At 40.6% G+C, this 19,530-nt stretch overlaps 1 protein-coding gene across 6 annotated transcripts in view; it reads right to left on the reverse strand.

Moving 5' to 3' along the window:
- Positions 1–19,530, reverse strand: part of ranbp2 (RAN binding protein 2) — a 92,469-nt gene that overhangs the window by 1,609 nt on the left and 71,330 nt on the right. For 2 of the 6 annotated variants that reach the window (XM_065293097.1, XM_065293095.2), the window contains exons 19-27: positions 14,132–19,493; positions 9,175–9,252; positions 8,389–8,553; positions 6,871–6,948; positions 4,492–4,664; positions 4,245–4,407; positions 3,978–4,064; positions 3,587–3,732; positions 63–336 (exon numbers count right to left, since the gene is read on the reverse strand). In XM_065293097.1, coding sequence (XP_065149169.1) covers positions 63–336; positions 3,587–3,732; positions 3,978–4,064; positions 4,245–4,407; positions 4,492–4,664; positions 6,871–6,948; positions 8,389–8,553; positions 9,175–9,252; positions 14,132–19,493 — 6,526 coding nt within the window. The remainder of the gene's footprint in view (positions 1–62; positions 337–3,586; positions 3,733–3,977; positions 4,065–4,244; positions 4,408–4,491; positions 4,665–6,870; positions 6,949–8,388; positions 8,554–9,174; positions 9,253–14,131; positions 19,494–19,530) is intronic. The other 4 variants (XM_065293105.2, XM_065293098.2, XM_065293100.2 and 1 more) reach the window with 4 other exon arrangements.

The following is a 19,530-nucleotide window of genomic DNA, read 5'->3' on the forward strand; positions in this document are numbered from 1 at the left end:
ACGATCATCTAGCAAACAAGACCAACGAACAGATGAAACATATTTTCTTGCGTCTTTTATACCTGTGAAGTCTGTGGCTGTCCACACCAGCGCATTGGCCGAGGTGTTCATGGGCTTCAGCTCAATGTTGGTGGTAATGGTGTGGTTGGCACACACTTTAAAGACCTGATCTCGTCTCATTAGTACACGGTAGCACTTCTTTACTGGATGGAAGAGGATTTTGAGGTCTCCCACTCCACGCTCCTTCCACTGGCCGAGATCGCGGTCCCAGCGGAAAAGTTTGGTCCTCCCTTTAAACAGGATCTCCTCATCTTCTTCACCAGACTTCACCTCCACCTAGAGGAGTCAAAAGAAACATCGTTTCAGGTTTTTCACAGTTCACAGATTCAATGCAGAGATTCAAGTCTTCCCACATGCTATTATTGTGAAAGAATCACAGTTTGACATACAGGTAAAGAAAGGGTTAAAAAATTCCCATTGAATTACCCAAGCAACCTGTGGAAGTAGTCAAGTGTAATTTAACAAAGGAAAATTCATTGTTACTTCATTTCATCATTCATTCTTTGAGCAATAAAACTGCATGCAACTCCTCAACTTCGATACGCACCTCAAAGTTTCTTTTCCATAGAATAAAAGCTCTATATAATTAAACTGTTAAATTGTTATAACTTGTATCATTTGTGGACTGAGACCTACAATCTTAATCATTTTAAAAAGCATGCTGGAGTCTGGACATATAACAAGAAGGTGACAAACAATAACTTGGCACTGTTATTTTAAAGGGGTCATGACATGAGGAATCAAATTTGTCTTGATCTTTTGACATACAACAGGTCTTTGTATCATAAGGGATAGTTCACCCAAAAATGAAACTTGTGTCATAATTTTCTCATTCTCATGTTTTTCTAAACCTGTATGAATTTCTTTTTGCTGATGAACACAACAGAAGATATTTTGATAAATGATGTTAAGCACACAGCTGATTGTAACCATTGTAACCATCTGGCTGTATCACGTTAAGCTGAGGTAAAACTTTATTTCAGCTAGCATGGACAAACTTATAATGCAGAAAGGCTCTGATGTTTTGAAGATTGATAAATGTGTAAAAGACCAGTGCAAGCCTTTCAGTTCGTGGGCTAAAACAACCAATACATCCAGGTAAGTTACTTGTCTTTGCACAGTATTGATTATATGATAGTGGTCCTGTATTTTGGGGGTAAATGATTTCTCCCGTACGTGATCATCCGCGTCACGTTTTTGATTGCTATGCTCATCTAGCCAGTGGCTCATACAACGGGTTTGTTAAACTCGTGGGTAAACTTCATGTGGTGCCACAAGAACCAAGAGGCAGATGACATCCAAATCCCGTCAGAGAGATTGATGAGGAATCATAAGGGGAGACTGCTTCCGAAATGCTCTCGCGGCACTTTGATGTCATCCACCTGTCGGTTCTTGCAGTTGCATTTGCGTGTGGTCACAATAACGTAAGATTTGTACATATATTTAAGCACCGCAGTTTAAAAACAAGTGATTTTAAGCCATTCTCAAACAACAGTAAATGCGTCCGCTGTTTCTGTGTCAGAGGAGTATACAAGTTGCGCATTCGCTTCTCATTGAGCTTGTGAGTATTTTTGCGCTACTTTATTGGCCTTAAATATAAATATGCATCAAAAATCCCGTCTTTTCTCCTCATATAAACACGACCATTTAGGTCTTAGGAGAAAGTAAACAGCAGAAACATTGCGCATAAAATAGCACATCAGCGCTGCCTCTATTGTAACACAATATTTTGTTGATAAAGGTAATGTTACAGTCATTCAATTTACATATGTCACTATGGTTACAGACATCCTGTGCGAATTGTACACTAGTTTGACTCGAGTTACTTGTTCAGGGTTTATATTCATACATAACGTTACTGTATTAGAGCTGTGACTGTAAGCTGTTGTGTGAACAGAACAGACCCTGGATTATTCATTTATGTGTACTGAATAATATGATATGAAAAAGTTGTGTTTGTTCACATTAGTAAATGCATTATATAACATGAACAAACCATGAAAATATAGAGTATATAAGCATTAATTAATTCTTGTTTATGTCATTACAGTAATTGACGGTAGTTCATGGTGCATTCACTAATGTTAACCGTTTCAACTTTGATTAAAAAAACTAGGGCGGGGCATAGATTAATCTAGATTAATCTCATACAAAATAAAAGTCATTTTTTGCATAATAAATGAGTTTGTAATAGGTGTAAATATTATGTATATTTAAACACACACACACACACATACATACCTATATATACACATTTAAGAAATGTTTTATTTAAATATTGTTTTTTTATTTATATATAATTTAAAATATATAAAAATATAAATAAATATATACACACATGTAAATGTTTCTTAAATACATACATGATTGTGTGTGTATTTATATATACATAATAATTACACACAGCACAAACTCAAACTGTTATGCAAAAATTACTTTTATTTTGTATGAGATTAATCTAGATTAATCTATGCCCAGCCCTAAAAAAAACTATTAGTAAATGCTAAAATAAATACATTTAGAATTCAAAAATAATTAATAAAAGATTAATTAAAGGTGGTGATATTCATGTTTTCTTTTTATATAGTGAGTTATTTAGCTGTTTTGCCTTCATCTTAAATGCCATACAAACTACAGCTATCTATATATGCCACAGGAGACTTTAATATGGAATTAATGGCAAAAAAATCTCCCCTTAAAATGCCATTGGTCTGGCCTACATTAAGTTTTAGTTAAATGGAATATGACTTGGCCTGAAAAAAATTTCAGTCAGAAGAATTTTTTTCAACTAAATCCACATTGACTTCCATAGTAGGAAAACCAAACATACCCTGCCCATTTATCTTTAAAAACAGTGTTTAGAACCATCATCTCTTGTAAAACAAGTCACAGTATGAAGATGGACCGAGATGAAAAACAATTTAGTTATTTTTGTTATTCGTTTTGACGGCTCCCTGCTCTCCGCTTTGAAGAGTTTAAAACTAGCGCTATGATTGGGTCGATGACTTTTTTCCCAACAGGTTGCTGCCCAATGCGGTTACACTGATAGACGAGTTGCGCCTAGAGCGCAAATGCACAGACAGTTGAACTCAAAGCCATCAATGGCTTTTGCGTATTTTGAAGTGACAAATCGTAGCAGCGTAGTTTGGTGCCTAAATGCATATCTGTTACGCAAAATGCGTAAAGGTTGGCAGGTCTGTAATGGGAAAAGCTGCGTGATGAAATTAAACTAAAGGGTTAATAAACACACACTGAAGCAGATGTTGTAAAACGTCTGGTGAACGATGATAGATTAGGTAGAGCTGATCTGTCTTTTATAAATCTGATAAAACTAAAGACTGTTTGGAGATATGAAGGATTTAATACTACCCCTATAGGTTCTCAAGATTAACATAAGATATCAGAAACAGCTTGTTATGGGGGCTTTAAGGTTAAAGTCTTGAGCATTGCATGTGCCATGCCACCATTTAAATCCATGTGATCCTAAACATTCCTACATGCTTGAACAACAAAACACTGTGGATACCTCTGGCAAAGAAACAATCGGCTCAAAGTGGATCTCATCACTTTTAGGCTCTTCTTCATCGCTGTGCTCTTCATTGTGTGCTGTATCTCGCTCTGGAGCTCCCCCAAATACTGCAGCTCCCGCATTCGCCCAGGAAAATTGTTCATCTACAGAAGCAAGTTCTTACATTATTGTACTGGACTGAGATGACACAATGTAATCTTTATATAGACAGTTTCCTAATATAGTAATGCAGTATACTATAAAGGTGACAACGGCATATTTCGTTGTTTACTGGCTGCTTGCTGAACAAACATTCAGTGTCCCATGAGGTGTAAAATCATTCATATCAGTTGTTCGCAGTTCAATGCTCCTCTGCTCTATGAAACGATGGTTTATAAGCACTTCTCACCTTTTTTTCCAAAAGCAAAATCGCCTGAACCTTTTGCCAAGTCTGCAAATGAAAATCCGCCGACAGACGCAAAGCTGAAGGGAGCCGCTGTGGAATTACAGAAGAGAAACACAAATTTGTCAGACCGAGTGCTGATCCGTTAAACACGATTACGTGTTAGGGTTGAAGCTGAACTCTACAGGACAGTCAATCTACAGGAGCAGGAGCTGGCAGCCCTGGTTTAAATGTCGATAAGAAAATATTTGTGGGTTAAAGTGCGGTGCTCACTCGATCCCGTGCCGGAGTCTTGCTCGCTGCTCCTTTTGCTGGAGAGGTCGATGGGGCAGCTGGCATCAGAGGTCGATGTGATCGTTTGCTCCGGTTCACTGCGATCGGTTCTGACATCATCAACGCTAAGAACCGCAGCATCATGGGAAGGGTTTTGCTTGACCTGTAGAGAAATGCAGACATACATCCATTAACATGCTTATGAAACGACGGTACAGAGCAAATCAGATAATGTGCTTCATTATACCTGAAGCTGCTGCAGTTTCTGGAGCTCAGTGATAAAGTCTTCCTGTTTGTCGGCCTCCGGTTCAGAGTCGCTGCTGACTCCACACAGGAAGGCCGGCGGCAGCAGGAGCTGTCGAGCTCTCTCCTCCTCCTCTGGAGTCGCTTTTTTCTCCCACACAAGAGTGCAGTCAGAGTCTATAACAAAAAACCCCACAATCAATCCATTCTTTATGAAGTCTATCACCAACGTGACGATGTACAGTCAGCTAAACATTGCACTAACAAAAAGTTAAATAAAGCTGTGTAATTCACAAAGTAATGATGCCTCGGTGAGGATGTTGTCCCACGGTTAATATCCCTATGGGATCCCTTAATCGCCTACATCACTGTGACGTCATCGCTCTAGCTGGAGTCAAAACATAATTAAGAACTCCTAGCAGGCGTGCTAAGAGGTTTTGACTTTAAAATGTTGTCTTGTATTTTTGACTCCCAGAATAGAATGAACAGCACTTTTGGTTCAAAACTAAAGTTTTACCGGATCCCGGCAGACATTCCTTCACAGAAATCAAGAAGACAATTGTGGTTGAATGCAATACGTCGTACAGACTAGACGGAGACGATCATAAATAATGCTCGTGTTTGAGGTGCACACCTCATATCATGTAAAATAATCTATGGATATGTAGTGTTGTGTTGGTTTTATCTAGCACAAATCAGCAAGTTTCTGTTTTATAGGTGAAAAGTCGCCAACCTTCAGTGCTATTTGTTAGCTTAAATTTTAAACAAACATACAGCGATAGATGTGTGTGCCATCCTTTGAATGGTCTCTTAAAATAATCCACATTGCTAATCAAAGTTAGCCCAGCGATAGGTTACATAAGACAATAAGCCTTGACAAAATTCCCAAAACCACCCAAAAATAATTCATATTCAAACCCTGGTTAAAATTGCGAAAGTTAATTTACAAAATAGCTGTCACGGTCCCGCAGAATCAATGACTGTACATATTCGGACTGTTCCGAACCTTCTTCTGTATACATGTTTAATAAAGATGTGTGCACAGCGTGTCTGTGATCAACAACAGCCTTCGATAAACACAGAGCAATCTCATTCTCAACACCAGAATGAATATTATATTATGGTTATGAAACCGTATTTGTATTTAAAAAAACAAAGCGGTTTAGTTTAATTTATAAATAAAAAACTAAAAAAAAAATTCTTCCAATATGACTACAGTGAAAGTAGTGCCTTCAAGGTAAAACGTAAGTTTTTTTGTTATAATCTTTTGGAGCAAAAGCAAATAACACTCATCGGGGTACTATACAAGTCATCTTTACAGGCGCAGTTTAATAGCTATGAATGAGTACAGTATAAAATTGCATAATGAATAATAATGTATGAGATGTTATTTAGAAATTAATCAAATGAATGTTCATCTTGTATGAACTTGTTTTAACCTGTCTTTGCTTACAGCCATATGACTTACTGTGCTTTCACACCGCCACCGGCGAGAGCGTCAATAAAAGCTCTGGCTGCCCTACTAACAACGCTATAGAAAAGGTGTAGTGGACTCTCTGACACTTGAATGCATTCTCTGGATTCCTCTTAAGCGGAGGCTTCCGCCTTCCGATTGGTTGCCGCCGAACCGGATCATAGCTCATTATTATGAGGTTGAGCTGATTTCAACTCTCCTCAACGCTCTGACGCGTCCTTGCCCGACGAAGCTCGCCGTTGGCTCTCATTGAAAATTAATGACTTTTTTTCAAAAAAGAAAAAAGAAAATGAATGACTTCCGGCCACTTTGACGCTCTCGCCGGACGCGGTATGAAAGCACAGTTATTCAGTCTGTCGCATGTTAAATCCAAACTGAGGCTGTGAGGGATGGATGTCTAGAGCTTGCGCTTTAAACCTATTGTTTTGTATCAGGATGCTGGTCATTCAACCATCAAAACACAGGAAATACACATCATTTTACAAATTTCCACAGGACAAAGAATCTCAGAAAACATGGAATGTTAAAAAGGACATATGACCTTATTTGAGATGAGAATAGCACATTTACATTTAAGCATTTAGCAGATGCTTTTGTACAAAGGGACTTCCAAAGATTAGGAAACAATAAAAGCGATAAGTCATAAGGCGGCAATTGTACAAAAGGTGCTTATAACAAGATACAAGTTTTCATTGTTTCTAAAGTACAATACCTGTTTAAGAGAAAAGAAAGAGTTAGTTTAGGTCTTGAAGATACATCGTACATTAAAGATACAATAGGTTTAAAACACACGCTCTGGACATTCATGTTCAAAAACAGCAGCGCCCGCTCTTAAATCAAAAATAAGATGGACAGATACAAATACAGGGGTACACAAGTAAATGCTCCAGTGTGAGTAATGTGATTCACCTTGATCAGAAGTTCCTTCGGCTCCAGCAGGATACAGTTTTCCTCTCAGACTCCTCACTGCGCTTTCAAAAGTTTCATCTAAAAATCAGAGAACGCAGCTGAAGGAAAATGTCATGAAAAAAGCTTGACATAAACAGCTGGAATGTACAGATGACTACTGATGCCCGTTGTGCCATCTGAGTTATACAGCAGCGGTCAAAAGTGTAGAGTCACTTGACTGATCATCATATCATCTTATGAATGTGGAAAAACATTTTTACAAAATGTGATAAATGTGTTTCTTTCTTTCTTCTTTACGCCATTCCAGCATCTTTGGCTATATTCATGGCAAGAGCTGGTTAATCCATACACAAGTTGGTCCACACAAGTTAATCCATACAGGGGTTCGAGGGGGGGACAATTTGGTGTCACCTAACTTGCATGTTTTTGATCTGTGGGGGAAACCGGAGTACCTGGAGTAAACCCATACTAACCCCATTCACACAGACCTTTGGTCCCAGAAAACACCCTTAAAATTGCCAGACAAGCGTCTGTATGAACACAAACTCGTCCCGTTAATCTTCTGGGATCATTACCGGAAAGAGGACCTAGTCAGATACACGGATAACCCTCTGTGTGAATAAAAAGCCGAACGAATGCCGTAATGGGCGTGTCGTAGTGAGGACGCGCGCGTCATCACAACAAAAGTTATGGGTCACCTCCTTAAAATGAGAGATTTACGTGCATATAAACATTCACCACGAGAAATGTTGCAAACTAGTTTGAAGCAGTTATCAGGAAATGATAAATGAAACGCATAAACAATGACGCACGTGCCGTAGTGAGGACGCGCGTGACATGGCAACACAAAGTTGGTTCAACTCTTTAAAATGAGGGATTTACAACATTCACCACAAGAAATGTCAGCAAACTGGACTGAAGCAGATATCAGGTAAGTTAGCTCGTCACTTACTGCATTGAAACGGAGATCATTCAGCAGCATAAAAGAATATCGCGTCACGTGCTCATTTGAGCTATAATAAACGAAAATGCCCGCGTGTCATCCTAACAAGATATATCGTTCAGCTCCTCAAAATGCGGGTTTTAAATGCATATAAACAATCACGATGAGAAATGTCTGAAAACTGGATTAAAGCAGAGATCAGGGAGCTCGTCATATAATAATTTGCAAACTTCATACGCTGCGTAGAAGAGAGGGCGGGACTTTCAACATGTCACGTGTCTTTCCGGGACCATCAGATGCCGGGTAATCATGGCAGTGTGAATGAACAAAAAATCTAACGATTCCGGAAAAATACAGGATGCCTTTCCCGGTGTATTTTACGGAATGTCTGTGTGAAAAGGCCTGCTGACACAGGGAGAACATGCAAACCCTGACCTTGCCAGGTGTTGCACCGGGGACCTTCTTGCTAATAAATGTTTTTGTCTTGGACTGAATAATGCTAAATATTAGCCAAAAACAACCAGCAAAAAAGTTGTATGTGCAGACCCAATAAACTGTAGATTAAAGGTTCTTACCATCATCCTCATCTTCATCGCTGACATATCCCGGCTTATTTTTGTAACAGAAAAAGGTTTTAGGAAGCATGAGTCTGGCAGCCAGTTCAGCCTGTTCTTTTGTGGGCTTTAGCTCAAATATGATCTGGACATCGTCGCAGACATCATGAGGGGTCTGAGGAGAAACTACAGGACAAACAGCAGTCTTATTTCAGTAATCACAACATCAGCCCTGCATTAGAGATTCACACAAGCACCAAATCCATTAGTTCAACACACATGCAAACACTCTCATGCCCTCTGTTAGAAATACACACAGTTCACAAACCTCATTGTCACCCCTCTGTCTGGACACAAGAGTGAATTGTGCTACAGAGGACCAGAGTTCTGTTATCTAACACTTACACATACGTTTTAAAAACCTCACTGTACCATGATCTAAAATAAATGCAGTTAATGTCAAATTGAGGCATTTTGTTTACAGTCAATATTCATGATATTGACTGTAAACAAAAATGCCTTAATCTGACATCAACACATCTGCACACCTCAGCAGTCACCTATAAGACACCTGCAGCACTATTTCTATGCACTTTGAACCATAACAACCAAGACAACAAGATCTGCTCTTGTGATGAGACGCTGGCATCCTGTTTTAAGATAGGAAATCACTTTATGGTACATTCCAGTCACAAACAACAGAAGGTTAGCTAGTTTCCCTCATGCAAACATTTTGAGCGCTCTGGACTAATGTTCAGGTTATCACGTCAGGTCCTGGGTCATGCCAGTCACTGTGACCTGAAATACCTTGAGCATCAAACTGGGTGGCTGATGTGCAGGTCCAAAATGCCATTGGATTATGTTTGAAAAGCCTAAAATCCAAACCTAAAAGATAATTGCTTGGGTTAAAGATACCAATGAGATTACTAACTTAGCACAACAGGTGGAAAGAGCATGTTTTGTTTAGAGTCGTTTTTAATACACATTACTGTATGTTAAAATATTAATGAGGCCTGAAGGTTTAAGGACACTTGTGGGATCAGACAGATTACAAATGTGGGAAAACTGTCAGATATTACAACACTCGTAATATCTCTATAGATATACTATGGCAGATTTTTAAAAGATAACTCTCCAGTGTCCACAAAATGTGTCTGTGACGTTTCAGCTCAAAATACACCTTTTCTAAGAGTGTACGGGCACCGGTCAGAAGTTTTGTGTCTTTAACGTCCGAATCCATTGCTTTCGAAGACTGTACGCACACCAGAAGCACAGTGGCCTCTGCAATTCTAAAAAGGAAGAAGTTTGGCATAACCAGGACTCTCCCGAAAGCTTATCAGCCGGCAAAACTGAGCAATTGGGGGAGAAAGGCTTTAAGGTCAGGGTATACTTCACTTGTACACAAGGGTCAGTGTATAGTGTGCGTTATGCAAATGTCATCATCAGAATAGTCGAGCATGCATGTTCAGGAGTGTGGGTATGTAGGCCGGAAGACTTATTTGTTGAAAATGCGCATGCGTCGAAAGTAGGGCTGGGTATTAATTTAGATGTTCCAGATCGATTCAATTTCGTTTCGCAAGCTATCAAATCAATTCAATTTTGATTCTCCATTCGATTTTCGATTCCGGTTCTCTGGCTAATTTTTATACCCTGTTCTCGATTCAACTCCATGAATATAGATTTAATACAAATATTATATTTATTAAAAAGAACAGAAGTTTCCAAGGGGGTAATTAATAAAAATAAATAAAAAGCCAAAACACTATCGTCGTCGTCTTGCTTGCAAAATCTAAAATGCTCCCATACCTCTGACTTTTTATGTGAAGGTGGCATCAACGTCGACAAAGCACCTGAAACCGCTATATTAAGCACTGAATGAATGAATGAGTAAATGACAGGGTCGCCTCTCGCTCCTCGGTAACATCGCGCAAGGCAAAAAAGAAGGTGACATCTAGTGGAAAAGACTAGTAATAAGATTAACGTTAATTTTAGGATTAAATCGATTCGTGGCCTTTGAGAATCGATTTTGAATAGACCACGTAAAAAAAAGATTAATTGAAAAATCAATATTTTTGCCCAGCCCTTGTCAAAAGCCCATGTGTGTAACCCTACTAGTCAAACGAAGTATACTTTGCAAGGCTGAACAAAGAAACAAAGCATCAGTGTTTCCGCTATATACATTCAACCGTGGCGGCCCGCCACACCTAAAACATCCCCGCCACGCCTGCGGTTGTGGATAGAAGGGATACAGCAAACGAAATCTCGCCGGATGAGCACTGTTTAATCCTAATCCTTCACCCAAACCCAACTCTAAACACAACATTTCACAGGATTGTATGATGTATGTGTATCTCATGTAGCCAGAGCCGCTGTTTTCATCCTAAAAATCCTACCTCCAAATCTAATCATAAACTTTTTGGCATTTTTTGTATCCCTTCTAGACAAAACCCGCGGCGGAAGCTCGCAAAATAAATAAAGCTATAACAAAATGTCCGCCCAGCAAGAAAGAAAAAAAATCCTTTCTGGATTCGCGTTGTTCACTCATTTATAAATAAATCTCCTAAAATATCATAATTTCCCCCCATGGGTTTAGTTTCATGCACAAATAGATTTAAATCAACGGATGATGATTAGGCTACGTTTCTGTTTTGAGAAATAATAAAAAAATAAATAAGTCTACTCGAAATATGTTATAATTATCAGATTGACAAAACGAATAAAAAAAGTATTTGAGTTTCTGTTCTTTTTTTGTGATGCGCTGTTAAACCAAAGCAGCAGAAAGCACATCATGTTTTTAATTATTTTAAATAAGCACAGGGTTTTCTCCTTATTGTGAGTTTACATAAATAAAAATCACAATTTACAGATTCAAATTTTATTTTACTTTTATCTGTCTGGCAATAAATTAAGGGTAATTTAAGTTGCAAGGTCATCACGCGTATGCTGTTCACAGGCGCATATACACGGACGCAGCGCGGGGCTGCGAGAAATGACATGATTAAACTTTCGATTTAACATATTACGAGTTTTTTGGACATTCATTTGTAATCACTGTACTCATATTATCAACTTATCTGGCCATTAGTTATTCAGAATATAGGCTATAAACGCAGCGCACTGCTGACCACTCAGCTGTCAGTCAATCTTCTGTGCTTTAGATCGACACTCACAAAGTTTCACATTAAATGATAAGATGTTTGTCCAAAAACAAAAGGCTAAATACTGAATACAACTCATATAGGACTGCAAGACATTAGTCGAATCTGTTTGGAAGGAAACTTATTCCCGTGGAAGAGAAGGACGTTGGTAATAAAAACTGGAGGCAGACGGTGAGACTGTTTCATCTGTTTTCAGACGAAACAACAGGGTCGGGGTACCCGCGGGTGAAACTCCTAATATTTGATGTAACGGGTGTAATAATATTAACGTGTTATATGCATTGTAGATCCAGGTCGGGACTCAATATGCGAGCGTGAACTGCGGGTCTAACATCCAAGAACAGAATTCGACTCGATTCCGACAGGTAACAGTTTTTAAATGTCCCCGTGCTTATTTGTGTTTAAGATCTGTCTGCGAAGAGCATAAAGGTTTCTATAACTGCGTGATTTGCGGTGTGACCGGGTCGGGCTCTTTATGTCAAACAGCCCGGGTGTGGAATAAATTGCTGCTGATGTCGGGTGTTCTGTCAATCACAGCGGTGCGGATTATCAAACAGGACTGTGCGTGACTTTGCAACAGCTCTGTAACGCTAAACCCGAGCACGAACTTGCACACTACATTAAAACTACAATGAAAGATCCGTATGAAGCTATAAAACTTACGTATTTTTTAAGAAAATACAGTTTAGATCAAACATAGAAAAGCAATATGCTATAAATATAAGGAAAAGTAAATGACAGCATGAAAATGATAAAAAACACATGTTAGTTTACTGTAGCCTATTTTCTACATTAAAAAAAATAATGTACATTTATAATCATCATGGGCGCCCCCTGCCGCCACAGCTGGAAAAAATCCTAGAGGAAACACTGAGCATACTTGAGTCTTTAATAAGAGGCAACCAAGAAACTGACGGCCACTCTGATTGAGCTCCAGAGATCCTGTATGAAGAAACTATCACAGCAGCCCTTTACTGATCTGGGCTTTATGGCACAGGGCAAGATTTAAAGGGATAGTTTGGCCAAAAATGATATTAAACCCATGATTTACTCACCACCAAGCTGTCCGAGTTGCATATGTTCATCGTTTTTCAGACAAACACATTTTCGGATATTTTATAAAATGTTTAAGATCTTTCAGTTGATTAAATGTAATGTTACGGGGTCCACCCATAGACCCCACAAATTATCCAAAATTATTCACAAATTAATCCAAACAGCTCCAGGATGATAAACAAAGGTCTTCTGAGGGTAATCCGCGCCGTGTTGTTGTAGAAATATCCATATTTAAAACTTTATTAACGAAAATAAATACCTTCCGGTAGCGTCGCCATCTTAGTCGCGTCCGCATTCAGGATGAGAGCTTACGCAGCCTACGGAGGCTACTCTGCTGCTGCTCTGTGCCCCTGCCCTCCGAATTTGTCATACGTCACTAAGAAAAGTGCGTACACTACGCTAATACTTTCTCCTGAATACAGAGGAGTCTTAGATGGCGGCGCTACCGGAAGGTATTTATTTGAAGGATGGACGCACTTTTTTTGGACTTGAAGGTCGTGGACTATGGGTGGACCCCATAACATTACATTTAATCAACTGAAAGATCTAAAACATTTTATAAAATATCCGAAAATGTGTTTGTCTGAAAAACGATGGACATATGCAACTCGGACAGCTTGGGGGTGAGTAAATCATGGGTTTAATATCATTTTTGACCGAACTATCCCTTTAAACCTCTGCTCAGTGCAAAACACACAAAAGCATGCCCGAATGACTCTCAGGCTGTTTTACTCCAAACAGGCTTTTATTTGTTTTTCACTGAGGAGAGGAGAAGCCCAGATCGGTTAATCTGTGGACTGTGTGCTGCTCACTTAGGCCGGGATCTATGCTAATCACAAGTTGTGGGCGGGGCTTATTCCAGAAAACCTAAACGACTCAACTGAGCCACGCTCAATTCCTCCAACAAAACATAACAGGCTCTTCCCATAGAGTTGTGAATGATCAGCGGCTCTGTCAAGTACAGTGTTTCTCAACCCTGGTCCTCGAGGACCCCCTTCCAGAATGTTTTAGATGTCTCCTTAAATAACACACCTGTTTAAACTATTAGCTTGTTAGGGAGAAATTCTGGAAGACGGCTGATGAGTTGGTACAGGTGTTTTAAATAAGGAGACATCTAACACATTCTGAAAGGGGGACCTCGAGGACCAGGGTTGAGAAACACTGGTCAAGTAAATGATGACGAACTGCACAGTTTTCAGTAGCTCATAGTGGACTGGCACAAAACAGCATACGGCAGGTGACAGCCAATCACCTGCTGACATCCCTGAAGTCCTGAATTTATTAGTTTTCTATAGTTTTGCATGTAATAACAGTTTTCTATAACTCTACATACTCTACTAATCAAACAAAATCTATTAAATTAGATTGGCTTGCATAGAATGAAATGAAAAATAAAAGGTTCAGTATTGCTTTTAAATATTTTCTAATTTGTCTAATTTTAATAACTTTAAATTAAACAGATTATTTTATTGGTTTGTTCAAATCAGATTCAAGATTGGCATTAAAAAATTAGGCTTTACTCACACTATTGGCAAGAAAACAAGGCTCACCTCTTGCTGGTACGTTGAATGGAGTTACAACAGATGGCTGATCAGTTACAGCCTGTTCAATGGGCTTTAGTCTTGAGGCACTTGTTACTTGCTCATCTTCTGAGTGATGTACAACTGGAGACTTTTCGTTGGATGATGAAGGGCTCCCAAAGATCTTCTGAACAGAATCTGATCCAAAGACAAACTTTGGCGGAGAGACCACAGCCTTAATGCTTTGAGTACTGTGTTCTGCACCAGGTGACCTGTCCAGGTGTTTCAGACTGCTTTCTTCAGACAGTACAGTACGTTCTTTAGTGGTTTCCTCCAGTACAGCGACTGCAGTCATACCACAGAGCGTCTCTTTGGTGGTGGGAGGTACTCTAGAAGAAAACGGCGCAAGAAGGCTTTGTTTCTTCTGGGCATCCTTTGCTTCTTCCAAGATTTCCTTGAAAGCAGTGGCAGTCTCCTGCAGTTTGAAGCGCACTGCTAACTGTTCAACCTTACCCTCGCCTTCAGAAAAATCAAATGCACTCCAGATCCATGCTTTATCGGATCCTTTCATTGGTTCAAGTTTCAAATCTGAACTTATCCAGTGGTTTGCACATAGTTTGAGAACCTGGTCCCGTCTCATGACGAGTCTTACGCGCTTGGTTTCGTAATGTTGTAGTATTTTAAGGTCTCCTATACCTCTTTCCTTCCATTGACCAAGATTTTTATCGTAGCGATATAACTTTGCTCTGTGGCTAAAAACAACTTCCTCATTCTCCTCCCCTGTTGAGACATTGATAAGATCTGGCAATGGCACGACAGGCTCGAAGTACTGCCCGTCTCGCTCTTCCTCCTGAGAAGCCTCTTGTTCATCATCTGTGCCAACAGACCCCAGGCTCTGGTTCAGCTTAGATGGGGACTTGGAGGGACTAAGAACAGGCTGGAAACTGAAATTAAAGCCTCCGGACGATTCACCAAAACGGAATAAATTTTTTGGAACAAAATTGGGTCGCAGAGGAGTAGAACACAGAGAGGTGTTCACACTTTCGTCATGGGCTTCCTCCCTCAAATCATAGTTATCCCACTCCAAAGTCGGTCCAGTGCTTTCGGAGTCGGGTTTCGCCACAATTTCAGAGGTCTCGCTACTCGTAACATTTCTTTCATCATCCTTGTTCTGGTAAGTCAAGAAGGTTTTAAGGTCTTTAAGACCAGTTTTCATCTCTTCAGCTTTCTGTATAAGATGGGCTGTTCTGCCCGAGGTCACAAGCTTATGAGGGGTCTGCAGAGGAATATCCAAAAGAAGCTGTTGACACTCCTCAAACTTTTCCTTGAATTCTTCTGCAAGCTCTGGGGTTTTGAATTTTGCAGCAAGTTGTTCTAACTTGGCATCGCCATCTGAGAAGTCACTTGCTAGCCACATCCAGGCCCGATCTGACCCAGAGAGGGGCTTCAAGTTCATTGTGGTTGTGATCCAGTGGTTAGCACATACCTTCAACACTTGCTCTCTCCTCATAAGAACTCGAAGTCTTCCATTTTGATTATTTTTTAGCAATTTAAGGTTGCCAACCCCTCTTTCTTTCCACTGACTAGTGTCTGTATCAAATCTAAATAGCTTGACACGTTGTGAATACAGGACTTTCTCATCTTCCTCGCCGGTAACAATTTCAACCTTGTCGGGCATCTGAACAACTGGATCAAACTGAATATCATCGTTCTCCTCTGTTTTGTACATTTCCTCATCATCTTGATCAGCTGAGGTGTCAGCCCTTTGCTTGGTAAAGAGCTGCTCTCCAGCCCCTGAGAAGCCTTTGAAATCGGGGTCCTTCAGGCCAAATTGAAAACTACCCTGCGAAGACTTTGCCAAGTCTGCAAAACTGAAAGAGTTAGTGCCTGTGATTAAAGGATTGTCACCATAACTGCCACTGTCTGCAGACTGATCTGCAACTGGGGCCCCCTCTTTCCCTTTGTGCTGTTTGGCAATATTTCTGAGGAGTTCAGATGCGGATTCATTTTGTGCCGGTCCATCAGACAGTTTTGCCTTCGGTTCCCCAGTGCCAAACTTGAAACCGCCGGCAGGCGCTGGCAGTGAAAATGAAAAGGCCGAACTGCTTGACAACTTTTCCGCCTGAGTTGCAGAAGGCTTAAACTTGAAGCTTTCTGATGCAGTTTTATCCTTACTGAAACCAAATTGATCTGAAATTAGGGCTCTCTCTTTCTCTTTGTGCTGTTCGGCAATATTACAGAGATGTTCAGATGCAGATTCATTTTGTGACGGTCCATCAGACAGTTTTGCCTCCGATTCCCCAGTGCTTAACTGTTTGGGGGAACTTCTACTGGGTGCAGTAAAGGTCTTGATTTTAATACCTGGTTTTGCTGTCTGACATGATACACAATGGCTGGACGTACCTTCGTTTCTCACCAGGCAAGCGTCACAATCCCACGGTCCATCTTTTTTGGCAAACATGGCAGCGGCACAGGGGGTATTGCAAGAAATGCATTTCGTTGCAGTGACATCATTTCTCACTAAGCAAGCCTCACAGTCCCACTGACCATCTTTCTTGGCAAATTTAGAGCCAAATCCAACATCACCAGAGAATGATTGAGTAGAGACTTTATCAGAAGGAGCAACAGGGGCAGAGTCTTTTACAACCTCCTGAGGTTCATCCTTTAGCATGGAGGGACCTGCACTGCTGCAGGAAACACATGATGCAGATGTGGGTGCATTTCTTACACAACATACGCTGCAGTCCCATTCGCCCTCTTTTTTGGAAAAACGGGTTTTTATATCCATGTCTTTTTGAGGTTTATCCTTTGGAATAGAGGGACCTGCACTGTTGCAAGAAACACATGATGCAGATGTGGGTGCATTTCTTACACAACATACGCTGCAGTCCCATTCGCCCTCTTTTTTGGAAAACCGGGTTTTTATATCCATGTCTTTTTGAGGTTTATCCTTTGGAATAGAGGGACCTGCACTGTTGCAAGAAACACATGATGCAGATGTGGGTGCATTTCTTACACAACATACGCTGCAGTCCCATTCGCCCTCTTTTTTGGAAAAACGGGTTTTTATATCCATGTCTTTTTGAGGTTTATCCTTTGGAATAGAGGGACCTGCACTCACATTTTGTGACGGTCCATCGGACAGTTTTGCCTCCGATTCCCCAGTGCCAAACTTGAAACCGCCGGCAGGTGCTGGCAGTGAAAATGAAAAGGCCGAACTGCTTGACAACTTTTCCACCTGAGTTGCAGAAGGCTTAAACTTGAAGCTTTCTGATGCTGTTTTATCCTTACTGAAACCAAATTGATCTGAAATTAGGGCTCTCTCTTTCTCTTTGTGCTGTTCGGCAATATTACGGAGATGTTCAGATGCAGATTCATTTTGTGACGGTCCATCAGACAGTTTTGCCTCCGATTCCCCAGTGCCAAACTTGAAACCGCCGGCAGATGTTGGGAATGAAAATGAAAAGGCCGAACTGCTTGACAACTTTTCCACCCGAGTTGCAGAAGGGTCAAACTTGAAGCTTTCAAATGCCGTTTTATCCTTACTGAAACCAAACTGATCTGAAACTGGGGCCCTCTCTTTCTCTTTGTGTTGTTCGGCAATATTTTTGAGATGTTTAGATGAGGCTTTATTTTGTGACGGTCCATCTGACAGTTTTGCCTCAGATTCCGCAGTGCCAAACTTGAAACCGCCGGTAGACTTTGGAAGTGAAAATGAAAAGGCCGAACTGCTTGACAACTTTTCCACCTGAGTGGCAGAAAGCTCAATTTTGGAGCCAAATCCAAAACCACCAGAGAATGATTGAGTAGAGACTTTATCAGAAGGAGCAACAGGGGCAGAGTCTTTTACAACCTCCTTAGGTTTATCCTTTAGCATGGAGGGACCTGCACTGTTGCAAGCAACACATGATGCAGATGTGGGTGCATTTCTTACACAACATACGCTGCAGTCCCATTCGCCCTCTTTTTTGGAAAAACGGGTTTTTATATCCATGTCTTTTTGAGGTTTATCCTTTGGAATAGAGGGACCTGCACTGTTGCAAGCAACACATGATGCAGATGTGGGTGCATTTCTTACACAACATACGCTGCAGTCCCATTCACCCTCTTTTTTGGAAAAACGGGTTTTAATATCCATGTCTTTGTTTGGCACCTGTGGTACAGGTTGATGGCTTTGCTTTTGTGAGGACTTTAATAAAAATGTCTGAGCCTCTTCAAATTTTAATTTAAACAATGCTGCCTCATCTGCAGTTTTGAAGCGTATGGCCAACTGCTCAGTCTTTGGGGATTCATCTGCATAGTCAATGGCATACCACACCCAGGACTTGTCGGATCCAGCATTTGGTTTTAAGACCATATCTGTTGTGATATAGTGATTAGCACAGATTTTGAGAACTTGCTCCCTCCTCATCAACAGACGAACCTTCCCAGATGTTTTGTGTTTCAGAATTTTGATGCAGCCAAGGCCCCTCTCTTTCCATTCTTTGGTATCAGAGTCAAATCGAAAGAGTTTTGCTCTATTACAGAACATCTCCTCTTCCTCCTCCTCACCAGTTTTTACAGCAACCTTATCAGGTAGAGGCACAATTGGTTCAAAATGAGGTCCGTCCTCATCCTCTTCCACATGGCTACTCTCGTTATCACTTTCTACATTTTCTTTTTCTTCCCGTGTCTCTGCGTTTCCAAATATTGGCTTAATTACGCTTGTCAACTTGAATGTGTCATCAGTTTGGCCGAAAATAATAGGTTTGGTCTGAGCAGAATCAGTAAATGAAAATCCTGTGGCATTTTTACTCCCAAAATTAAAAACATCACTCTGGCTTGGTGGCTGGTCTTGGGTCTGAAGTTTTGGTTCAGACAGTCCTTCAGTTCTGGGGGGGATATCTGATGTCAGAAGTCCCAACAAACTTTCACTGTTTTTCATTTGGGTAGAGGAAAATGTAAAATCCCCATCATTAGACTTGAAGTTAGAGTTGAACTTGAATGCAGTTGTTGCTGAGGTCGATGGGGCCGCAGCTACACCACCAAAGTTTGGAATTCTTGGAGGGTCACCCGAGAACTGCTGCCCAAAGCTCATTTTGGGGTCTAATGGTTTTGTTTCAGCACTTCTCGCTGGCTGGGCAGATGTAACCACAGATGGCTTGGTGAAATATCCAGGCTCAGGCAACGATGGATTGGCTGTAGGCTGAGGAACATTGTGGCCATAATATTCTTCACTGTATGGTGAGAGTAAGGACGTAGCTGGGGACTCAAATCGAATAGGAGCCCCAAACACCTGCTCTTGAGGATATATGCATGCAGGTGTCGATTGAAGAGGTGGTGTGTGTGTTGATTGTTGGTAGGTATACACATGTTGCGGTGGAGGAATCCGATTTATCCCATATACAGGACCCTGCAAAGGCAACCGTACAATACTATGAGATGCGATT

This window comes from Paramisgurnus dabryanus, chromosome 15 (assembly GCF_030506205.2).
Source record: "Paramisgurnus dabryanus chromosome 15, PD_genome_1.1, whole genome shotgun sequence".
In the NCBI taxonomy this organism is placed as follows: domain Eukaryota; kingdom Metazoa; phylum Chordata; class Actinopteri; order Cypriniformes; family Cobitidae; genus Paramisgurnus; species Paramisgurnus dabryanus.